The following is a 19785-nucleotide window of genomic DNA, read 5'->3' on the forward strand; positions in this document are numbered from 1 at the left end:
CATGTCCTGCACCTTCTGTCTGACAGCTCTTCGGCCAAGCCTCCCAGGCCCAGCCTGACTTGGTCTGTACGTTCGACGCGCATGACAGTCTGGAATGCCGCTATTTTTCCGAAATACCCCCTTCATAACGAAATTCCTAGTCCTCCTGGTGTACCGCTCTCAAGGCTGAAGTACACTATGCTTTCCTAGGAAATAATGCTGCACTCAGAGGAATGCGATCGAGTCACGCTCGACAGAAAAATAATTATAGATCAAACTGAATTCATGTTGCAAAGATGTTCTCACAACACACGACATAATTTATCACAACTGTCGATGGATACAACTTGGCCTAACCTCCAAAACATCTGGTATAAGGGATCGCCTTCGGCCCAAACATCAGTTCCAACTTCTAAATGATAGAAAGAAGTGGGGAATGAGCAAGGAATTCCTTCTCCTGAGCAACTTGGAGCTCACGAACAAGCCAGATCAGCTGTGCCAAGATTGGCTCCATCTGGATGTGCGGAAGGCCTTTCCCGCGCATCTTGCACAATGCAAGGCATACTCGCCGCTCTGGTCCATCGCAAGCTGAGAACTCCTCATTTACGCTTGGAAATTGGGTTGCCTACCTCGATTTATGTTTATGCCGCCGCTGTTGGTCATTTGAGAACAGGTAAAACATCGGAATAATACAACAAGATGGCTACCTGCGAATATGAAAGGCAACGTGAAGAGCGCATCGCCGAAAATCGGCGTAGAATGGAGGAGATGGGCATCTTTACGGTGTGTTCCAGCAGACTCAATGTTCCTGAAGAAGCCGATGTGTCATTGCTGATGGCACCTCAGGATGGTCCTGTTGGGAGTGAAGAGGCCCAGCCCCCACATTAGAAGGCGGCATATGTTTTCCGCATTTTTGTCACAGAGAATACTCATTCTCAGACGCATCGATGCTTCTCTCTGTGTATATATCCGTGTCGGAATTTGTGACCGTTGAGGGCCTTCTGCTTTCGTATCAGGGCCTGAGGTGTTGTTCTGCCTTCCACAGCTGAGCAACCAGCTACATCAAACGGCACAGAGGCGCTCTCGAGCCACTCAGCCGCAAGGACGCGCCCCAGCGGCGAACAGAGCAAGCCGGGAGCTGGTAGACGCCCCCAAGCGAAAGTCAAGCCGTCTGGAAGGAAGGCCGGCGTTGAATTACAACGAAAACGCGCTAGACCTGGCTGACAGGCCGGAGAGAAAGCAGCGGTCCATTCTCCTTGATCGCCACGGTGAGCCCAAGCCCCTTTCACGGCCAACAACTCTGGTGATGGATGTTTGGTTGCTGCCTTCTTCCCTTGTGCATAAAGCTTCCTGTCTCAACACGAGAGAGTTCTGAACCCCACACACTGCTGCGCAGTCATCACACAGGAGGAGATATACACAGAGGAGCACGTCAAGCTTCTTGGTGACTACGAGGAGCCCTGGTAAGCGCTCCTGCATGTACCTCAATGTTGACCAGAATTTGCAGCATAGCCCCTGGTGGCATTACCTGAATACATCACCCAGCATCTTGATGGGTTGTCTGACGCTGTGCATGCATGCAGGGAGCTGTTCAAGGATGGGTACGATGCTCAGGGCAACCGCATCTATGACAAGGTCAGCGGCATGACCTGCCACCAGTGCCGCCAGAAGACCCTGGGCCTGCACACTGCCTGCTCAGAATGCCAGACACTCCACGTGAGCCCCCAGCACACCTTTCATCCCGCCCCTCCCAGACATGTACATCTGAACACTTCTTAAGCAGACCTTACATTCCAGAGACCTTGCTGCCCCATACACCATCTTCAGACTCTCCTACAATTGCTCACCACCCGCTTGGGCGCACCTTTAGCTTTGTTGGTTTTTAGGTTTGCTCCACCCCTCACCCAGCCACACACTTGACTGCATGTATGCAATGTGATCACTCGTGTTCCTGGGCCAGGATATGTTTTTTTGGGTCGATGCATTAAGTCTCACCGCAGGGCAGCCCCTCCTCCCTTTTTGGCGCTCACACTGCCTTGTGTGTCTTACATCCCACCGTGGTGTAATTGCCCTGGATAATCTGATGGTGCAGGGTGTGTTCTGCGGGGATTGCCTGTTCATGCGGTACGGGGAGAACATTCTGGAGGTGCAGGCTGGGGGCGCCTGGACATGTCCACCCTGCCGCGGCCTGTGCAACTGCAGCTTCCACCGCATCAGAAAGGGCTGGGCGCCCACTGGCACCCTCTACCGCCGCGCCATCGCCGAGGGTGCGCGCACAGTCAATACTCCTGTGTGTAACATGTCACTAAACTTGAATGGGCCAGACAATTATTATCTCAACTCAGAATGTGCCTGATGAAATTTCCAAATGCTTAGCTCTCTTGTAATTGTCAATCCAACCAGAAGCTCAGAACTCTATGCCAGTCAAGTAAATGGTCTCAACGGGATTTACTGTTGGCGGACTGTATGCTCAGATAACAATGTGCTGTTGACCAGGCTACAAGTCGGTGGCGCACTACCTGGTGCTGACCAAGCTGCAGACAGCTGCTGAGGCCGACATGGAAACCGACACCACCGCAGCAGTGGCTGAGGCAGAGGCTGTGCCTGCCGAGCAGCCTGAGAGCGCGCCGGTGACCAGGCAGCGCAAGAACTCACTCGCCAAGCCTGCAGGTAGCCTCAATTCCACAATCTCTCTAAGCCCTTATTAGACTTGAAATCTTCATGTTCCTTGATGACATTGCAAAGTGAAGACAGACATAGACTACAAAACCACGTCAGAATGCAAGACATACAAGCACTGCGATTGCCAAGACGGGAGGACGAGAAGCCTTCTGTTCTGATCAATTGGCTGCTGTCAGTACATCCAATCAGCCCTGGGCGGCTAGAGATGTATGTAATTTCCTTCCTTCCTTCTGTATGAGCCACTTAAGCTCCAAGAAATATAGGGCTGAAAATTGCTGCCTGCAGAGCTGCTGGCCGCAGCCGCACCACCGGTCGTTGAGGCGGCGGCGCCGGCCGAGCCGCCGCAACAGGAAGGGAACGCGGCGGCAGACGCGCCGGCCAAAGCAGGCAAGAAGGGCGCGGCAAAGAGGGGCCGCGCCAAGAGCGCTGCGAGCCCTGCGGCTCCGGCGCGGCAGGCGCACATCGACAACATCCTGTCCAAGGCCAAGCGCGTGGCCGGCACCGCCAAGTCCCTCGCTGTCAAGGCGCTCAGCAAAGTGGTGGACCTGCCAGGTGCGCTGTGCTCTGCTTTCTTCCCCTGCCCTCTTGGCCTGCATTTAGAGCACCTGTCCAGTGTGCAGAAGATTTTGGGATGTATTACAGGGGCAGAGCACGAAGAACTTAGTCAATCGATTGTAGTGTTCAAATGAGTGCTTTGCTTATCTCCTGCCCTGCTTGTCTTCAGTGTCATAAAGATTCGAAGCCATGGCTGCTGGCAATGCTGCATGTACAACTTAGCTTGCGGCATGAATAAGTGAAAAAGAGTGCAGTCAATGTGCAGAGTGTGAAGGGGGGCTTTGCACTGTGCTTGCAGGGGCTGGGGAGGGCAGAGGCCTGGGCAAGATGAAGAGGGGCAAAGCAGACCTAGCAGCAGCCTCTGCCTGTGTCGGTCGCACCACGCGCGCATCTTCTGGCCCGCCCAAGGCACTGGCTGTCAGGAAGACCTCCATGGCGTGCGTGCAGAAGAAAACTCGTGAGCGCAGCTGAGGGTCACTTGCACCTCCTGGCAGAGTGACAGCTTTTACTGGTCAGCGAGGAATTTTGAGGCCACCAGGAATAGTGGGTAGTCTTGGGCTTGCATTGCTCTACACAATGCAGCTTGCTTGGCATTCTGATGACAACAAGATCTACTGAAGGGCGGGAAAAGCTTGACACATCAGCCAAAAAGGACAGGCAACACTCGGCCAGGTGGCCAGCATTAGTGCTGGCCCAGCTGACCATCAAGAAAAACGTTCAATCAAAGCATGGCACTTGTACTGCATTCTGCGAGCGGTGAGACACATGTCCTGTCTCAAATGGAACTGAGAGCAATAGGGATGCACCATATGATATGTGCACGGGACAATGAGATTTGGCAAATTGGTGTAGCCTGTTTACAGTGTCATAATTAGCAGCAATGTTGAATACAACTAAACAGCAATTGCAAAGTGCAAGGCGCTCAAGATTGTGGCCTCTGAAGTGTATAACCAATGGATCCACAGGAGCTATCAGATCCCAGCATGCTAAGCGGCACAATATATAAGGTGCTGCCAGATTCGCACCCTGCTGCTGCAAAGTAAAATTGTTCATTATGAGTTTGAATATCCACGAAATCAAGATCATTTCGTACTCATCTCTGCTCTCTCCACCTCACTCCTGTCATCGTCTGCTTGACATCTAACCTATGATTGCAGCCTGTCCCGAGGGCAACCAGTCTTGCAGGACACTGGGCTGCTCATGAATTGACTGCAGCTTCCAACGTCTCCACAAGTTCGCCATTCGTGTATGCCTCTGCGCCAGACACAGAAAACCAAATTCAGCCGTTAATTTTTAGTCCCAGGCTCCTAAAACGGCACCTTGTCCAAGGCATGACAGCGCCCATGATCACCAATACCATGTTTGTCTTTCACCCAGCAAGCAAGCAGCACAATATCCAGCAGGGATGGACTGCATTTTACCAATCATGATGTCACAGCCGCCATAGAACTCCCCGTCGATGTACACCTGTGGAAAGGTGGGCCACTGCGAGAACTCCTTCATGCCGCTCCTCAACCTCTCATCCTCTAGAATGTTGACAGTCTCGTATGGTGCATTGAGAGTGTTGAGGATCTGCAGTCCACACGCTGAACTTGAGGAATAAGCTGGCCATCATGCTGTAAGTCTCTTAGCAAAACCATTGCCCTTGGACATCGCTAATACCAGCTTGAAGTGTCTTACCTGTACGCATGTGTTGGAAAATCCACACTGCATAGACAATCCTCACATCAATGAGATTTGCGCATCAAGATGGTTAACAACTTGAGACTGTCACATGGGCGCTGCAATTTTGCGGCCAGTCAAGAATTGAAATAGGACGTCTCAGCACATCATCAGCTCACCTGTGGGAACTGTTTCGTGCCCTTCATGAACAACACCACCTTGTGCGAATTTATGAATTTCTCCAGAGCATCTTTCAACTCTGGGGATAGTCCAGGTTGTGCTTGTACTGAGGATGAATCTGGACGAACGCTCAGTTTCAGAAGATATACGATTGATCGCAGTCTATCTAGACGATCATACTATGTTAAGAAAGGGTTCCAGAGGAAGCAAACAACACTGTCGCAAACAAAAGTTACTCCTTGCTAGCACTTGCACCTACCTGGCCCAAGTGCTCTCACTGCCAGATCTGTACGTCTAGGACGGTAGATCTGCTGCACTCTGCACGAACGAGAAAGACATCTTGGCCGCTGCAATGGGAATACCACGCTGTGCACGGAGCCCGTTGAAGCGGGGTAGAAAGCCCTGCTCTGCGCAGTTTGCAAGGACGCCATCATCACCCTCAGCAGATGCTCAACACTTGGCACAATTAGTATCACTGAAGCGAAGCCTTTCACATACAGTCTCAAGCGCGGATATCCTTGTTTGTCGCACAATATTTGGAGAGAAGATGACATTGGGCACGTGGTCACATCGTGCTGCTGATGACGTGATCGACACGTCTTCTCCTGCTTAGTTCCGAGTCGGTTCCAACTAATCGTCAGAAAAAAAGTTTGTTGACACATTTTATGTGCACAACAACATCATTATTGCCTCTATCAATACTAATCAAAACGCGGACCGTCAACGAGCGTGCACACAGGAGCAACGAAGCGTCTCACGGTATCGCCCCGAGCTCTCAGTGGAAGCTGTGTACGCAGCGGATATTTGATCTCCTTGCTGCATTGCTAATAGGTGTTCGGATCGATGTGTTCGTGTTACATTATATAACATCCATTGTAGTGCGTTATGAGAGGACGGAAGCGAGCACGAAGTGGCTTCAAGGTTTCGGTGTGTTTCGCGATATGAGGAGCCTGCATGAGCGTTGAGGGTGCATGATGTTTCTCAGGGCTTGTGCGAAATCGATTTGTTCACGATTCTGTGTCTGGCGATTGTCGGTAAGCATCTTTGTGTCTCGTGCAGCGGCTCGGAGTGACTGCTCAGAAGTTGTCTGTACCTCGCCTCCGCATTCGGAGACGGAGCTCTGATTGCCGACCTGTCGCTGCAATTGAAGTGACGACATAATATCCGCAAGCACCTGTTGGGCCTTTGGCGGCGGTTCTTCAGTAGCTCAAGGCGCTCCGTCAGATACTGCTCAAGGGCCTTACAAGGTTGGCTCTCCAGGAGGCCAGCAGGCCTAGGCAGCAATGACCAAAATAAATGGTGGCGTCCACCACGATGCTGGCACAACCCATAGTGCAGGTGTGCCAAGTAAACGGTCCCTGATATTTCACGCTGTCTGAACACTTGCACAGCGAACTTACTGCCCTGCATTTTCTATGGCTCGGTTCTTGCCTTATAGTATTTCACGAATCACTTCTCTGCCTATGTGGTGCAGCTCTGAAAGTGAGAGGGCCAGGGAAGCCGCAGGGCTTGTACAAGAGCCTGATCGGGAAGACAGTGCTCATTCCTGCCTCCGAGTTTGCAGTCGACATCCCTGAGCTGTGGTACAAAGGTGAAGCTCCTCCCAACCCAGGGAGTACAAGTGTTGATGTTCCAGCTTGTGTGTGCCCTTGCAACAAGAAGACCAAGGTCAGCTTGTGGGATTTCTACAGCGATAGCCCCTGCTGCTTGTTTGACTGATGTTTTTGGTTGCTGCAGCTCGCGTCGTCAAGAAGGATCCCTCGCACCCGCGAGCAGTGGTCCTGAGGTTTTCTGAGGACGGCAATCTCTTCTGGCTGCCCGTGGAGCAGGTCAGCAAATGGCTGCAGGTGCGCTGCTGCTCTCCTGTCCTTTCGAATTTGTCACATCCACTGGCGACGTTACCAGAAGTGAATTCTATTCACGATGGAAGCAATGTTGCAATCATTACCTGGTGATGGCAGCAGGGAGTGAATTGTGTGAGACATTGCCACACATTGACACATTGTGGACTTGAGGAGGAAATCAGATGTCTGCAATGGCTTGCGCTGATCTTTGTGCTGCACTTGCGCAGGAGATGGAGGCTTCAGGCCTGTCTAGCACGACAGGCACCATCGGCGACGCAGCGTCAGTCTACGCAGCGCAGGTGCTTGCGGACTTCAGCCGCCCGGCGCCGGATCGGACGCCCGAGCCGCGCACTCCGAGCCCGGAGCCGCGCGCATCGGCGCTGCCGTCGCAGCTGCCGGCCTTGGGCTACTCAGTGTCCAGTCAGCACTCAAGCGTGACGCAGGCAGGCAGCGCGTCCGATGAGGAGGAGTGCAGCGAGGCCCTCAGCAGCCTCAAGCTGGCCAGGAAGACTCGCAAGCGCAGCGCGGTGGGTGCCGAGAGGAGACAAGTGGACAGCATGGGCCAGCGTCTTGGATGATTGACAGTGAGCAGCAGCAGAATTCAGTAGAGCTGTTTTGTGCAGAATGTGCGGAACCGTCAATCAGTCATGAGGATCCTCTGGGACCAATACAAAAGTACAGTGTCATAGCGTGAAGTGTCAGGAGAAAGACTTCAATATGGATATATTGCAGCTGAGCTGTAGGATACATCCAATTATGTATTAAGTGTTGATTGATTAATTGAGCCATGTGAGCCATGATCAGGCCAAGGCCCCAATGTGAGTGTATAATATTTTGGTGTTGTGTCAGAGTTCTGCCACTGGCAGCTGTGCGTACTGTGCAGGCTGGCCATGGCACTAAGGGAAGCTTGGTGGAAATGTGTTGAATATTAAGATTTAACGGATAATGTCAAATTTAAGTAGCAGTGCTCGGTTGTCACACTGGATAAGTGTTGAGGAGCTATCCCACTTGCTGAAACTGCAGTCACTGCACCGTCATGATGGCTGCGTGCGCGCGTGGGGCTCCAGCTGGCAAGTTGTGCATGTATGTTGTAACAGAGAGTGAAGTACCAACTGCCATGCTAAGATCACTTATTACATGGCCTTAAGCACCTATTCATTCCGAATGAAGATCCCAGTGTTGTTTGGCAGGGTCAGTGCTCAGATCCCTGCCCAAACAGTTGCTTGGGCACACAGGCTGGGCAGCATTTTCCGAAAGCGGCATGCACAAGAATTTGAGGCATTTGCATCCCTTGTATGAAAGCTTACACCTTAAAATTTTAATTTGTTTCTACTGTGCGCTGTTTGCTGCGAATCTCTCACCCGTCAAGGTCTGGGATCTGCAGCCTCAAACTTTCACGATCTAACTGCAGCTGTCTCACGTAATTCATTTGATCTGCTGGTCAAGATCTCTGTCATATACAATTATATCATATTGTATGATTGCCTGAATTCCGTGAAGGACTTATGTGACGTGCGCCTGAGCTGCTTTACTAGGAATGTTGAAGTTTAGAGGAAGCCAGCACCTTCGCCAGCGCCTGATCTGCGCGACACTTTCTGGCAAGGCTATTCGTGTTGATGGCATACGAGAGCGCGATCAGAACCCAGGCCTCAGGGATTACGAGGCTTGCTTGTTGCGACTCATTGAGAAAGTCACAGACGGCTGCGTCATTGAAATTAATGAAACAGGTGACCCTGACCTCAAAGCAACGTTTAGATCAAACAATGAAACCTTAAATTCTGTAAGTCGACGCCATTGCCACCTACCTCTGCCTGTTTGCTTTGGACTTTCCATGCCAGGACCCTCTATAGCTATGGGGCACTTGCTGAGCTTTTGATTGCTCTCAGGAACAAGCCTGCGCTACAAGCCGGGCCTAGTGACGGGGGGTTCAGGCTTGAACCACGACTGTGGGAAGTCTCGCAGCATTGGGTACTTTCTGGAGCCGCTAGTGTGCCTTGCCCTGTTTGGCAAGAAGGTGTGTGCCCTTCTGGCCCTGGTGCATGCCCTTCACTCCTGTATGTGATGCCTGGCTGCGGCAAAATGTGCAGCATTTGCCCAAACAAAATCTGAGAATAGCTGCAAGCTTTGGGTGCTGACGACTATCTGTGTGGTCCAGCCCTTGTCCATCTCATTGCACGGCATCACCAATGATGGAGTGGATTCCGGTGTGGATGTTTGGCAGCAAGTGACGCTGCCACTTATCAGGCAACTCGCGGACATTGAAAAGGACGGCCTGCAGATGAAGGTTGGTCATGCTCGTTGCCACTATGCTGGGACATAGGCATCTTTTTTGTACTTTTTATTTTCTTGTGTCGCCTTGTTGTGATCTAGATAATAAGACCCAGTGACTCTTACATGGCAATGTGTCTGGCTTCAGGTGTATAAGCGAGGGGCGCCTCCAGGCGGCGGGGGAGAGGTGCATCTTTCTGTGCCAGTCGCCCGCGCCCTTCCGCCCATCAGTCTCACTGAAGAAGGTGATGATCATATGGTCATCAAGCATTGTGCCGTCAACACTGATGCACACTGCCTGGCTTCTACAGTGCAGAGTCCTCGCTGTCCATGGTTTTTAGTCAATTCGTAGAGCCCCTTCTTCTCTCCGTGCGCGCATGCCTGGCGCCTGCTGTGCAGATTCCGTGATGTCTTACTTTATTATCAGATGCCGTGCATTCCCTTATGGCGAAAATTGCCGTCTGCAATGCATATCTCATGAATTTTCTCCTTATCCATTGTTTCTCAACAGCCATGTTTTACACTGCATGGCGTGCAGGGATGGTGAAGTCCGTGCGGGGCGTGGCATACGCGGTGCGAGTGGCGCCGGCGGCGGCCAACCGGATGGTGGACGGGTCGCGGGGCGTGCTGAACGAGCTGCTGGCGGACGTGCGTGTCTTTACGGACCACCGCTCGGGCGCGGAGGCCGGCGCGTCGCCTGGCTACGGCCTCACGCTCGTCGCGCAGACCACCACCGGCCGCCTCATCAGCGCGCAGGCCGTCGCGCCCCCGGCCGCCAAGGTGCACCCGCATGAAGTCTCTGAAAAGCTGACAGAGGACGCTTGTTCAGACCGGCACGCTTGTCGACAAGTTTTTGCCCCTTGCGCTGTTTATATAAGATACTTACCCTCACGGAGGACGGTTCTGGACATCCGTCCTCTGACGCAAGAGATGCCATGCGACACCTGCTCTCCCTGATCTTCCTGCTGGACGCTCTCAGGAGCCCTGGTCTCCTGTAAGCTTATTGGGCCTTCATGGCGGATGCCAGGATGTTTGATCTCTGACGAGGCAGGTGTCACTGCTGGTGGCGCTAAGTATTGTGCAAGGCTCCCTCCTTGCAGTGCCCTTGACACAGTCTTCTATGATTGAGAACTTCCCTGCAAGATGTCATGTGCGGGGTGCAGGGCCAGCAGGCTCAGAGGGATGTGGGGGTGCCTGAAGACATCGGCAGGACAGCGGCACATGCACTCTTTGAGGAAATTTCCCGGGGTGGCATCTGCGACAGCGCCCACCAGGTACAATTTGAGCGGGGTTTTACAATAACATGTGAAATAGTGATTGCAGAAGGAATCTTCAGGACCACATTTTCCCTTGTTTCAAGGCGTCTTCTGCTGCGCGTCTGCTAATAAGAAGTGCTTGTATGCAGGGTTTGGTGCTGCTGTTTTGTGCGCTCGGTCCAGAGGAACTGAATGAAGTCAGGCTGGGGCCACTGACGCCGCATGCAGTCAGGACGTTGCGCCACTTGAAGGCGTTCTTTGGGGTGACGTTCAGTGTCAAGCCCCAAGCGGCCAGCAGTACAATTTTTCTGTCTTGCATCGGAGCTGGAGTGAAGAACATGTCAAAGAGGGTTTCGTGAGGATGTCAACAGGTTCGTTTCTGTTGTGTTGCAATAGAAAGTGTCCAGGAATTTGTGAAGTATATGACTAAAGCTCAACAATGCAGAGAGCTGTTCTTGATGACAGCATGCAGCTGAGAGTGCATAACAGTGCGTGACAATGCAACTGATGTTTTGGATAAGTGACTGTCGGTAAGGCATCTTAAAGCGAAGGAATAAACCACCTGCCGGAAATCCTCGGCATTAGAGTGCCATTTTTGTGCAAAGAGGTTGCCTTAATCTATTCAGGCCAATACATATTTATATGTTCAACACTGGACCAACTATACAAACAACTTGCAAAGCAGGCAGGCCAGATGCTGCACAGACAGCAGCTGCGCTCTCAAGTTCTGCTTCCGCGCATGGGGCGCTTGCCATCGCCGTCATAGGGCGGACCGCCTCTGCGGCCCTCATTGGCCATTCCCATCTTCATGGGGGGCGAGCCGCCGTATCTCCTGGGGCCCCCATAGCCGCCCTGCTGGCCGTCATAGTAGGCCCCCTTCTGCGGGGGGCCTCCCCCGTACCCCTTGCTGTGACGCATCTGGCTCTCCTGCGACTCGTGCCAGCGCAGCTCCTGCGTCAGCGTAAACACCTGCGCGCAGCCACAAAGCCATCGTGCAGGCATTCCAAAACAGCCGCTCTCCTGGTTGCCTTGAATGGTGGAGTTTACCACACAATTGAAGGACAAATCCAATTTCATGCTCTTTGGAAAGCGAGGTAGCGATGAATTTACCGGTGCTCATTGGCCCCAGAGGCTGCTCAGAGCACAGATGACTGGCCAAACGAGAAGAAAGATGGGCGATCAGTCCAGCAGCTGGATTGCATCAATCCTGCCTGGAGTCATGGAGTCAAAACACGTAGTACAGGTAAAACTAATAGCATCATTATCATTCCTAGATGGGGGTGGCTCGCGCCTGGGCCTGCAGGTCCTCGGCCTCGTTGTCGAGCTGCTGGGTGACGTCCTCCAGCTGCAGGTATGCGCGCCGCATGTCCTCCAGCGCAGTCTTGGCCAGCGCCAGCTGCCGCTCCAGCGCATGCACGTGCCCCTCCGCCAGATCCCGCCCCATGTCCTCGTTCTCATCCTGCGCGCACACCCACCACGCGCTCGACATTCTCCTTGTAGCACGCCACAATACGTTCCACCTAGCTGTAGAGCCTGCGCAATTGGCAGGCTATCACTTCTTTGTACTTTCCCAAGCTCCTCAATCACATTGTTTTCCAGCCGGAAGCCACAGCTAGACACAGATAGGATACAATGGTGGCGGTGCCCTACATGGCAAACTCCAAGATTCCATTGTGTTTATGAGAGCCCACGCCGATCCAAAAAGGCTGCTCAAGACTTTCATGCATTCTATGGCAGCAATGTCGACAATCCGAGATAGATAAAATCAAAGAAAGACATGCGCACAGCATAGCAGGGTGAGGGCGGACCTGGAGGGCGCGGCACTTGGCCATGAGCAGGCGGCCGGCCTTGGACTCCTGGCTGAAGTTGACGGCCTGCAGCTCCTCCTGCAGCCGCCGCACCTCCTGCGCCTTGGCCTCCGCCTCCTCCCTCAGCCGCGCAAATTCACGCGCCACCGCCGGATCCGTCAGCAGCTGCCGAGCCTGCACCCAGCACAAGACACGCTCAACCCCTCGATGATATATCTCCAGAACCATTTTCATGCATTCCTGCTCTACTTGTCATGCAATAGACTGCCCTAGCTAGAAGACAACCTAATGCCTCACAGTGAATCCAGTGATTCACAGATGTTTCTAAAGCTTTCACAGTGACGAAGTTGCTGGAGATATTCTTCAACAGCCCGATTTGAGGACCATGCGCAACCTTACAGTGTGCTGTACATGACAGGCTGGAGGAGTGTCGCAGCCAGCTCAAGAGCAGTGGTTTCCGGAGGACACCAGCCTTTGACTCTATTTAAATATGTGTTCAAAGTGTTAGGGAGCTGGACTTTGTGCACCTGTGCCAGACTCGGATTTGTAGCCTCTCTGGCAGCAGCCACTCGCCACCGCAGCTCCAAATTCTCCAGGTTCTTCTCGGCCAGCGCTGTCTGCAGCTTGGCCTCGCGCGGCCGCATAGATGCAAGCTCAGCCTCTACTTTCCTGAGCCGCTCCAGCTCCTGGCGCACGCTGCTGGGGTCCGCCGGTGCCCCTGGCAGCGCCTCCTGCGCCATGGCCTGCCACTGCTCCGCAGCCAGCTGGGCCTGCCTCAGTTTTGCCTGTCACATGGCAGGTACCCTGAGTTGCTGCTCCATCACAGCTGTCAATGTCTTGCAGTCTGGGGTACAGAAAGTCATGAGTAAGCTGCCTTCGCAAAATCACACCTCAAGATCAGCCGCTCGACGATCTTGATCCAGATTTATAGCTTGCCGATTGGTGTTCACCCTCAAACCAGCACCAATGTCCTGCATTGCTCCAGTGTTCGGTTGGACTTCATGCACAATGCAAATCGAAAACTCACCAGACCATCAAGTATGCAACGACAATACGGGTTCATTAGAGCGGAGGGAACAAGCCTGTGCTGGTCTTCCTGCTCTACTAGATGGCACAGGATAAGTGTCTGGGCTGGGGTCTCTTTCTCCATAAATGTCGCCCCCGTAAAGGTCCTCCTGCGCCAAAACACCGCTGAGCTTATCTTCAAATCGCTGTAATTGTAGGCTTGAGGATCACTCAACAAGGCGTAGCCCTCACCTCGCTCATGGTCTTGTCAAGTACAGCCGTGAATAATTTTGAAAGCGATCGAAGGAATCAATACGTTAATATTTGACCAGATCTGGTCAAACATTACAGGATGACAAGTCCATTGTTGAGATCAGCAATTTGACCTGAAATTGGGAGGCATGCAGGGAAACCAAAAAAAGGGAGGATCGCCGCATCGACTGGGCAACACCATCATGCATGCCACAAGCATGGATTAACCCAAGAGCGAATGCAGACATCAAGACAGAGCGAGCGCCATGCATTGCAGCAGTTTTTCTTCAATATGCACAACACAAAAACTCTTACCATTGTACTAAGTGTAGCCTAGATTTAGCAATGGCACCGCCCGGGCCTAGTTGGCGGCTGCCACTGGCAGCCTGCCAGGCTTGCTTGCCCCTGGGCCTGGGCCCGGGCCCGTGTGGCTGCCCAGATTCTAGAACTTCATATTGCAATTGCTGTCAGCTCGCATGCATAGCAATGTCAGCCGCACATTCGCATCGTTGTTACACGAGCAGGCAAATCCAGAGCTTGACCACACAAATGTGGCTGGCAGCAGCTGCCGAAGCAGCAGATTCAGTTCTGATGAATGCTGATCAACCTGCTAGGTACACATCCTGCCTTTGCCAGTGCAGGTGCAGCCACCTTTGCAGAATATAAATCTTGAAGTACCAAGAAAAAAAGAAAGAACACACAGACATAGTGGCATCTCAACCTGTACCACACCTACACACTGAAGCCCTCAACACGCTCCTATATTATTGATAAGTTTCTGCTCGGACACTCAGTGCCCACCAAAGTGCAGGGCCAATGTCACCTTCCTGCCTGCCCCACCAACAGTATCAAATCAGATTTCAAAAGACGCACACACTTCTTTCATTCTATCCACATCTTCCCGCCAAACAAGGAAAATATCTATCAATCTGGCAGCTCAAATCAGCAGGGCTGCTCTTGCCCCTGCTCTTTTGATGCTGGTCGCCCAATGCTTCCTACAGGGGATCCCACACCTCTAAATTCAGCCTCCAACGCCAATTTGCGTATATTGCTGCACCCTCAGAAACCACTATAGCTAGCGAGTCTGGTACTTGCCAAAATCAACTCTCCAACTGTTACTTGATGATGAAGCGTGGCTTTTCACCAATGTGACTTCTACCCTCTGCCAAACAGGCGCCTACCCAAGTTGCCCCCGTTGCCCACAGGGCCAAAGTTGTTGCCCACGCGAGGCAAAAGGCTGGAAATGCGCTGGTCGTTGCCAAACCCGTTCCTGGAGGGGTCAATTGCAGAGTTGATCTGCGTGGTGGGGTTGAAGGAAAACTGACAGGGGTACACCAGAGTGTACAGCCCTGGCGGCCCGTCCGGAGCAGTCTCCCTGTAGGTTGACAGGAACTGGATGGCCGAGATGCTGTTCTCTGGGAAGCCTGTCTTGATGTTGATCATTGTTGTGGAGTCATCCTGCAACACATGCATGGAACACATCAGACCATATTTGGTGTTGTCACCCCAGCATGCTGCAGGAACAAGGTGACATAAGCTGCTACAATGCAGCAGCATCTGGCCTCACATGTATCTGGATTAATGGGAATTTTCTTGTGCTTTCAAGGAAATTTTAGGTGAATTGAGAAGCCTTCGGCTGCGTACCTCAAAGCAGGTGGAGCTTGTCTCAGTGGTTGTGTCCATGGTGACGGAGCAGCTGACAAACTTCACGGTTCCATCTTTTGGCGCACGCCTGATCTGAGACGTGCCAGATGCGCGCGTGATGGCGCTGAAGGCAAGATCGCACGACGGCTTGCCGTCCGAACCAATAATGCACCTGCAACATGAAGCGCACACCCATCAGACTCCAAAAAACAAACTCTTTTCTTCAATGGTCTCTCTGGTGCTGAGACCAAAGTGTATACTATAGGCGATTTGTTCTGCAATGATGAAGGCAGCACAGAAAGGAAATATTCGTATGCACCGAGGACTCACCCGCCGCCAATCTGGATGCCAAGAGCCCATGACTCATTGTAGTCATGCTTGTCCTGCCTGGGCGTGACTGCATGGAAGCCATCGCCGGTGATGTACGCGACATCCTCGAAATACTTCTTTGCAGAGGAGCTGTTGCTTGCAACGCCATCCAGTGGCTGTGGGTTGCGGCAGTTGAGGGCCACAGGAACAGGTACCTAGGAACAGATTGCTTGCTGGATTTAGTCTTCTGCATTCCTGTGAATATCAGGCACCGTGTATTCCGTTGCTTTTCAGTATTGATCTCATGTGGTCATTGATAGAAGGTGCAGGCAATAAACTGGTAGTGCCAAGAGAAACCACACCTGCTTGTTCAGGGATGCGTAGCCAGTCCAGAGCGGGGCTATCTGGCCAATGAGCATATTGGCAGCTGTGGCATCCGTTGCATCTTTCTTTAATTGCTCGGCGTACTGTGTTGGGTCCCTGGCAGCTGCTGCTGCATGGAGAATGCACCAGCAGGTGAACATGCAAAGAACTGCAGCACTTTGCATGATGTACAAGGGAAGATTGCTTCAGTCCTGCATATGACACACAGAGCAATCCTGAGCAAAGCCGCTTATGCTTTCAATTGGAGAGCAAAACCAGTCCCCTGAACCTTGGCGAGTAATGTATAGGGGATGATTGGGCACCAATCGATAAAATGTGTGATTTTGATGATATGTTGGAGTACAAAGCAATACTTGCGGATGTAAACACGCTGACTTGACTTGTTTTTTGTCTTTCAATATTTCAAGATCTAGACGAGGCATTCAGCATCCTACTCGCTTGCTACTCACACATTGGATACAGCGGTAGATTGCAATTTGAGAAAATTACATGGATCAGTTTTCGCACTCGCTATACGACTTTGCACGTTGTTTACCTTGCAGATCTACAGAGGTTGCCGCATCTGCTGACGTCGCCACCACCCCTTTTGGCTCAAAGGGTTGTGCAACGGACAGGAATATGCAATTTTTGTGGTTTCTTGTTGCCAGGCAGCGTTTCAATTTGCAATATTGGGCAAATCTTCAATTTACTTGGTTCCGAGATTTTTCGAGTACTAGGTTATTGCAAGACATTCCAGCTCTGACCCAAAAATTTTCTTGAGAGTCAGTCTTAAGGTGACGGCATCTGTGTGCAGGCAGAGGCCATCCATGCAACAGATATCCCGCAATACTCCGGTCAGATCCAAGAATTCTTGTGCAGCAACCTACAAGGCTTTGCTGACCAAGATGAATGTTGGCATGCATGGAAAAAAATAAAATTGGGCATACGCATGATCTGTACAAGGGTAGAATTTGCTGGTGCATAGGAGCTCCTGCCAGTAGCCGTCAAGTGCAGTCGTGACACACATCATGCATGCGCCTGCGCAGAGCTGGAGCATGATCTGATCAGCATGCATGCATGTGCAGAAGGGCCTGGGCATCTGATCTCTCTGCTGGTTATGTACCTCGTTTTGCTGCTTCGACGTCATTGCAGTCTTGTTAAGAGATCACATTGTAATGCATGCTTACACACGTGCCTAAGACAACAAGGTTATATAAAAAGGAATATGTTCCAAGCCAGTTGCATATTTAGCCATGCACAAAAGTCCATCAAAAATAATACTCCTAGGGCACCTGTAATCACACCTCTCAGGCAACATATCAAAATATCTGCAAACAAGAGTCAGAAGGGGCCCTCTCAAGGATCAGGTTCAGCTTCAGCTTCATCTGAATGACATATACATACTGCGATGCCTTGCAAGACAGTCTAAATCATACTTTGACTGGCTCGTGCTCAGGTCTGAGAGTCTGATTATTTCCTGCGGAGTCATTCAACCTGGCAGAGATAGTGCATGAAATCACTTCTCACTGTCATGAGGAGTGGCCTCCAAATCTAAAATCAAACACAGCATGCATCCAATTCGCCAACATCCTCAGGCCCATGCTGAGCGGATCAAAGAAACTTCACACTCCGAAGAGTCCTGAACGCAGAGACGAGACAAAAAGGGCACCGTGCAATCCCTCACTTTCTTTACGGCCACAATGGGATCACTGAAAAAATGCCACTCTTCTGGCTAAGTCGACCATTATGTAAATTTCAGCTTTGATATTTGCAGTACTCTTCAGTTGTCTTCAGTAGCGCGGGTTTGCAGAAACCCCGCGATTGTAATTTGACTCAACTGCCTTGGACTGATCGCACTTAATATCCTCTTGAAACATCTGGCTGCCTTCAATGCCAGAAGAGGGAGCACATCTACCATTGCAACCATTCTCATTTTGTATTGATACATATCCAGCATCAGATCTTGGAATGGGTGCGTGCCAAGCCTCTATCCTAGCAAGACGGCCAGTGCGCCCTGCTCTCAGTTTATTCCTGTCAGTCTCCTCATTATCTGCAGTGCCTTCCTGGCAGAAGCTAGTGTGTGTCACTCGGTGGGAGACCCCCCTGTCTGCCTAAGCAGGCGGCGCCCCTCGTTGCCGCCGTTGCCCTTTGGCCCAAATCCCCCGTTCTGGTGGTTGGGAACGACTGCAGTGATGCGAGGGTCCAGGCCAGCAAAGTTTCCAAGAGGGTTGAAGATGAGCGCACTGTTCCAGTCAAACTGGCAGGCGTACGTCAGGGAGTATTCCCCTGCACCCACAACAACATGCTTCAGACTGCAGTGCTCCTTACACAAGCGCCCAGCCAACGCTCATACATCCAGCCATTTAAAAGACACTTGGATAATCAGTGAGGTTGCCGAAGCACACAAGACACTCCAGATTCTCACACTCTAAATGTTACAGGTGGTCACTTTGGCGGTATAGATCCGCTCCATTGGAATACTTACAGCCAGAACTGCCATCAAGTTGAGGTTCCAAGGCTAAACTCACCTGGAGGACCATCTGGTGAAGAGTCCCTGTATGTTGAGATGAAGGATATCTTGGATACTGACTGTTCAGCAAAGGGCACCGTGATTGGCACAACCGTTGTCGAGTCATCCTGCCAACACACACTTTTATCAGAACATGAACTGTGTAACTGCTAGCCTGCTGAATGTCCCATGACAGATGTTTGGCAGCACGACAGTGGTGTACCCTAGAGTCTTCCAGGCAGGATCCTCACCTGGAAGCATGTTTTGCTGGTCACAATTGCATTGTCCATGTAGACTCCACAGCTGACAAACTCCACGCTGCCACCTTTGGGCACTCGTGTGATCTGTGTTAAGCCCGACGCGCGAGAGATTGCATTGAATGTGTAGTTGCAGGATGGCATGCCGTCGACAATCAGGCACCTGCGCGCACCAGGCACACTCTTAAAGGTATATCATTTACTGGAAATTCAACAAGCTCTCTTTAAAATGTTTCAAGGGCCAGAAGCTGCGCAATGCGCTGATGAGCACAGCCCGTTTGTTGCAGCCTGCACAAGAAAAAGTGAATGGTGACTCACATGCCGCCCCATGTGATGCCTAGAGACCAGCTCTGGTTGTAGGTGCCTTTCTCCTGCTTCTCCACCACTGGCTGGTATCCATCTCCCACAATGTAGGAGATGTCATCGATGTACTGCTTGGCAGAGGCGCTGCTCGAGGCTGTTCCATTCACTGGGACTGGCCCATAGTGGCAGTTCACCAGGACTTTGACTGGGACTGCAGAGTTTAAGGAAGCATAGCCGGTGTACAGTGGGGTGATTCTGCCCAGCAGGCTGTCTGCTGCGATTGCGGCCTCTCTGTTGTCCCTCAGGTCTTGTGCATATGCAACAGGGTCCTTCAAGGAGCACATTGCTGGCTGTAGCACCAAGAGCAACCCAGCAGCGATGGACAAGATCCGCATTCTACTACTGCGATCCAGCGACATGCTGGATGCTGCCCTGCACGTGCACCAGAATTCAAATATTGTCACTCGTTCCTCAACATCTTGTTTCATAGCAAACCCCTCTGGACTACTTTCCGTGTCAAGGGCCACAATTTGGCCATTGTACATGCGCCTTTAATGTTTTTATGAACCACTCGTAGACGATATTGGGGAATTTTCGCCAGAGGGACAGAGCGAGCTCGAGCTGCAGTACAAAAACGTTATCGTGTGGAGGGTTCCAAGGGGCATGCACAGCCTGTCTGCTTGCTTGCTGGTTCCTGTAAGATTACATAAACTTGCAAATATTTCCTCAACACCTCAATGCTTGTACCATGGCTCATCCTGAAGCTGTGCTGTGTAGATCTCGCCAGATCAGGATCGCACCTCGTCTCTCACGACGTCTCTGGCTTCGGGCGAAAAAGCTTGCAGATCACTCGGCCTTTCTTTAAAATTTCGACGCCAATGTCCTGGTATGGCAAAAAGTGCCAATCCT

General features: G+C 51.7%; 6 protein-coding genes across 6 annotated transcripts; 2 read left to right on the forward strand and 4 right to left on the reverse strand.

Moving 5' to 3' along the window:
- Positions 1 to 738: 738 nt before the first annotated feature.
- Positions 739 to 3687, forward strand: COCSUDRAFT_59910 (hypothetical protein; the record flags this gene model as incomplete). Its single annotated transcript, XM_005643472.1, has 8 exons — positions 739 to 762; positions 1055 to 1247; positions 1376 to 1442; positions 1563 to 1695; positions 2072 to 2246; positions 2476 to 2649; positions 2947 to 3213; positions 3515 to 3687. 8 exons carry the CDS (start codon positions 739 to 741, stop codon positions 3685 to 3687), a joined length of 1206 nt encoding a protein of 401 aa, XP_005643529.1.
- Positions 3688 to 4061: 374 nt separating this feature from the next.
- Positions 4062 to 5570, reverse strand: COCSUDRAFT_31534 (glutaredoxin). The gene is made up of 5 exons (XM_005643473.1): positions 5318 to 5570; positions 5058 to 5176; positions 4897 to 4923; positions 4638 to 4788; positions 4062 to 4470 (listed from the first exon to the last, which is right to left on the reverse strand). Exons 1-5 carry the CDS (start codon positions 5490 to 5492, stop codon positions 4415 to 4417), a joined length of 528 nt encoding a protein of 175 aa, XP_005643530.1. The 5' UTR covers positions 5493 to 5570; the 3' UTR covers positions 4062 to 4414.
- A 2869-nt stretch (positions 5571 to 8439) lies between these two features.
- On the forward strand, positions 8440 to 10785 carry COCSUDRAFT_20145 (putative RNA 3'-terminal phosphate cyclase; the record flags this gene model as incomplete). Its single annotated transcript, XM_005643474.1, has 7 exons — positions 8440 to 8629; positions 8789 to 8916; positions 9058 to 9186; positions 9319 to 9415; positions 9709 to 9965; positions 10334 to 10444; positions 10576 to 10785. The coding sequence occupies 7 exons, from the start codon at positions 8440 to 8442 to the stop codon at positions 10783 to 10785; spliced, it is 1122 nt and encodes a 373-aa protein (XP_005643531.1).
- Positions 10786 to 11146: 361 nt separating this feature from the next.
- Positions 11147 to 11628, reverse strand: COCSUDRAFT_59913 (hypothetical protein; the record flags this gene model as incomplete). Its single annotated transcript, XM_005643475.1, has 2 exons — positions 11147 to 11395; positions 11572 to 11628. The coding sequence occupies 2 exons, from the start codon at positions 11626 to 11628 to the stop codon at positions 11147 to 11149; spliced, it is 306 nt and encodes a 101-aa protein (XP_005643532.1).
- A 68-nt stretch (positions 11629 to 11696) lies between these two features.
- Positions 11697 to 16499, reverse strand: COCSUDRAFT_68118 (hypothetical protein; the record flags this gene model as incomplete). The annotated part of the gene is made up of 10 exons (XM_005643476.1): positions 16364 to 16499; positions 15807 to 16019; positions 15466 to 15659; positions 15136 to 15307; positions 14673 to 14949; positions 14315 to 14322; positions 13350 to 13409; positions 12762 to 13019; positions 12235 to 12408; positions 11697 to 11885 (listed from the first exon to the last, which is right to left on the reverse strand). Exons 2-10 carry the CDS (start codon positions 15990 to 15992, stop codon positions 11697 to 11699), a joined length of 1518 nt encoding a protein of 505 aa, XP_005643533.1. The 5' UTR covers positions 15993 to 16019; positions 16364 to 16499.
- A 475-nt stretch (positions 16500 to 16974) lies between these two features.
- On the reverse strand, positions 16975 to 19748 carry COCSUDRAFT_54832 (hypothetical protein). Its single transcript, XM_005643477.1, has 5 exons — positions 19677 to 19748; positions 18892 to 19308; positions 18568 to 18736; positions 18336 to 18444; positions 16975 to 18093 (listed from the first exon to the last, which is right to left on the reverse strand). The coding sequence occupies exons 2-5, from the start codon at positions 19293 to 19295 to the stop codon at positions 17891 to 17893; spliced, it is 885 nt and encodes a 294-aa protein (XP_005643534.1). The 5' UTR covers positions 19296 to 19308; positions 19677 to 19748; the 3' UTR covers positions 16975 to 17890.
- Between the last annotated feature and the right edge of the window lie 37 nt (positions 19749 to 19785).

The sequence above is a fragment of the Coccomyxa subellipsoidea genome (genome assembly GCF_000258705.1).
Source record: "Coccomyxa subellipsoidea C-169, whole genome shotgun sequence".
NCBI classification, from domain to species: domain Eukaryota; kingdom Viridiplantae; phylum Chlorophyta; class Trebouxiophyceae; family Coccomyxaceae; genus Coccomyxa; species Coccomyxa subellipsoidea.

Bases quoted from the DNA above. Each gene is read 5' to 3' on its own strand.
- COCSUDRAFT_31534 (XM_005643473.1), bottom strand. From the start codon at position 5,492: ATGATGGCGTCCTTGCAAACTGCGCAGAGCAGGGCTTTCTACCCCGCT. The intron at 4,924-5,057 runs GTGAGCTGATGA...TTGTCTATGCAG, and splicing joins GCACGAAACAGTTCCCACAG to TGTGGATTTTCCAACACATG. The intron at 4,789-4,896 runs GTAAGACACTTC...TGTGGACTGCAG, and splicing joins TTTCCAACACATGCGTACAG to ATCCTCAACACTCTCAATGC.
- COCSUDRAFT_54832 (XM_005643477.1), bottom strand. From the start codon at position 19,295: ATGTCGCTGGATCGCAGTAGTAGAATGCGGATCTTGTCCATCGCTGCT. The intron at 18,737-18,891 runs GTGAGTCACCAT...TGGTGCGCGCAG, and splicing joins GGCATCACATGGGGCGGCAT to GTGCCTGATTGTCGACGGCA. The intron at 18,445-18,567 runs GTGAGGATCCTG...GTGTGTTGGCAG, and splicing joins CCAGCAAAACATGCTTCCAG to GATGACTCGACAACGGTTGT.